The sequence below is a fragment of the Charadrius vociferus genome, unplaced genomic scaffold, assembly GCF_000708025.1.
Source record: "Charadrius vociferus isolate BGI_N301 unplaced genomic scaffold, ASM70802v2 scaffold472, whole genome shotgun sequence".
NCBI classification, from domain to species: domain Eukaryota; kingdom Metazoa; phylum Chordata; class Aves; order Charadriiformes; family Charadriidae; genus Charadrius; species Charadrius vociferus.
In genome coordinates, this window is record NW_009647735.1 from 5,854,588 (window position 1) to 5,857,304 (window position 2,717).

The 2,717-nt window shown below is 60.3% G+C and overlaps 1 protein-coding gene across 1 annotated transcript in view; it reads right to left on the reverse strand.

Moving 5' to 3' along the window:
• The window catches only part of TSPAN6 (tetraspanin 6), a 4,033-nt gene extending 1,345 nt beyond the window's left edge, over positions 1–2,688 (reverse strand). The window contains exons 1-5 of the mRNA XM_009881690.1: positions 2,662–2,688; positions 2,402–2,476; positions 1,714–1,812; positions 1,321–1,476; positions 536–619 (exon numbers count right to left, since the gene is read on the reverse strand). Coding sequence (XP_009879992.1) covers positions 536–619; positions 1,321–1,476; positions 1,714–1,812; positions 2,402–2,476; positions 2,662–2,673 — 426 coding nt within the window. The 5' untranslated portion in view covers positions 2,674–2,688. The remainder of the gene's footprint in view (positions 1–535; positions 620–1,320; positions 1,477–1,713; positions 1,813–2,401; positions 2,477–2,661) is intronic.
• Between the last annotated feature and the right edge of the window lie 29 nt (positions 2,689–2,717).

Consider the following 2,717-nt stretch of genomic DNA (forward strand, 5'->3'; position numbering starts at 1 on the left):
GGAGCGGTTGGGAAGTGGGAGGGAGAGGAAGCGATCGCAGGGTGAGGCGGCGTGCGGGGCGGGAGCCGCCAGCACCAGCGGTGCCCCGCGAGGGCCCACGGGGGCTCAGCCACGCAGAACTGATGCCAAAAATGCCTCCCCGTCAAAAAGGGAAGTGGGTGGGTAGGAAAAGGAAAGGCGCAAATTCCATCCCTGACAACAGCGAACGCAAGGGGTTCACCCGGCGCAGCACAGGCTCTGTTTGGGTTTTCTTAAAAGTCTTTTTTTTTTTTTTTTTTCCAGACAGGAGCTATTCTCGAATAACCTGGGCTCATGGAAACAGAGCCGGTGCTTCAGCCCCGGCTGTAAGCGACTGGAAACTGCTCAGTGGTGAGATTAAACCCAAGGGGAATCCGTGGAATAGCTGCTCCTCCCTGGCTGAAACAGGCCGTGCCTTTTGTACACACACCAGACTTTGCACAGAAATTAAACACCTCCGGAGACACGCTACCTTCCCTCCACGCTCCCCCCGTGCTGGCCAGCAAGGCAGAGTTACCTGGAAGCACGCGATGCCAAAGGAGATTCCACCCACGCCGCTCATTTTTGACTCCATCGTTGATGTCACCAGGAAAAAACAACCCTGCGGAGGAGGGAAAGCGAGTATGTGGGTGCAGTGCTTTTCACCCCACCCCGGAGCACAAACCAGCACCTCCCTAGAGCACCAGGAGAAGATGCTCCTGCGTGGGGGCAGCGGAGGGCTTCTGGCTGCCACCTTCCCACCTGACCTGGGCAAAGTCATTTCCCTATCAGCGCTGCGCCAACCAGCCTCCCAGCCCAGCAGCCTTATCGAGGGGAGCGCTGCCCTTGGGCTGTTCCCAAGGGGAGCGTTGGGTTGAGCAAGGTGACTCATCAGAGGAACGTCCCTTGCATCACCCGGGGCCGTCGCTGCTGGATGAGGTCACCCGTGCTCACCACCAGGTCAGGACTTTGCACGGCTGTGGAGAGACGTCAGCTCTGCCGAAACTAACTTTACTGGGAAAGCACCTCCTTATTCACCTGCTCTCACAATCACACAGCCCTGAGCACAAACACTTGGGTCCGGCTGGTCCCAGCCCTCCAAGGAAGGAGTCGGGGGGACCTCAGACATGAGGGTGGGCTTGTTCCTCCATACCCTTCCCCTGCCTCCAGGCCAGAGGAGTCCCTGGGCTGCAGGGTGTCTGGCATCGAGAAAGCAGTTCTCCTTTCAAGCCTCCCAGGGAAGGGCGAGCCATTCTGCACCCCCCCAGCTCTGCCCTCCCCACCTGCAGGGCTGGCAGAGAGATTTTTCTGAGCTTAACTTACATCCACAAACACTTTCAGCTTGGCTTTGCTTGGGTCTTTCAGATCCTCCTCCGAGCAGTCGTCCTGGCTCTTGCAGCAGCTCCGGGGGATGCCCCTCTGGGTGAAATACTCGGTCCTCTCCCAGTCCGAGTAGTTCTGCACCCCGCAGCAGTGCAGCTGGAGGGGGAAGCACGTTTGGGGAGCACGGTCACACCAGGGTACTCACCCCCCAGTCCTACCACCACTCCTCGCTTCTCGAGGAACTACCCCCATCTCACCCAGCATCTCCTCCCTAACTCAAAAGCCCACGGTGCAACAGGACCCCCGGCACCGCGAGGGGGATGCTGACACCAGAGAGGACACCCCAGGGCGAGGCCAGCGTGCCCCCCACCCTCAAGAGCCTGCGGCACTCACGGTTCTCTGGATGGTGTCGACGGCCTCGCTGTGCCGATCCGCGGTCACGTTGTAGTCCCTCAAAGCCAGGTTGAGGTTACTCTCAAAGTTTGTCTTAATCTGCAAGAGAGAGGCGTCTGCGGCGGTGCCGTCCCCTCCAGTGCTTCGGGACCCGCGGTCCCACATTAGTCACCTCTCGGCGACGGCAGGAATGACTCCGGCCGTGGCCAGCAGACATTCCCCCGGCCACCCAGGCAATTAAACGCTGTATTAAAGGGCAGGCGGGGATGCGCTGCGGCAGCAGGGATGCTGCATGTAATAACAAAGACCTACATGGTGCCAACCGCCCCCCAAGCGGGCTGAGCCACGGCGCAGGAACCCTCAGAGGAGCTTTAATTACAGAAATTATTGCAGAAGATAGACCGAAGCCAGAAATTAAAGTCCAGGGCTACTTCGCCTGCTCTGGCGGAGGGGCAGCGTGCCGCGCTGGGCAGACCCTGCACCCTGCCTCGTCCTTATGGTGACCTTACGGGTGCTTACGGGGACCAAGCTGCTCTTTGGGCTGTTTTAACCCCATTTTAGCTAAACTAAACACCGCTCCCAGCGGCACCTCTGGCCCTCCAGCAACACCTGCAACCGCACTTGGGTTAAAACCAGCGCCAAACTCGCTCTGCAGCATCAGGAGACAGCAGCGGCCGCCCAGACTCACCTCGTGCCTGAAGACGAACCCCACGACGGCGGCCACCAGGACGATGAGGAAGATGAGGGACAGGAGCATGGCGTACTGCGGGCAGAAAGGGCGGGATGGGACGGGGTGGATGGGATGGACTGGGTTAGGATGGGATGGAACAGATGGGACGGGGTTGGGATGGGACGGGGAAGGTTGGGATGCGTCGGGATGGGTCAGGACAGGTCGGGACGGGTAAAGAGGGGATGGGACCCCATCCTGCCCCGTCCAGGGCCACCCACCAGCTTGAGCATCCAGGTGCTGCCGCGGCAGGTGGGGGAGCAGGCGCAGCGGGCGC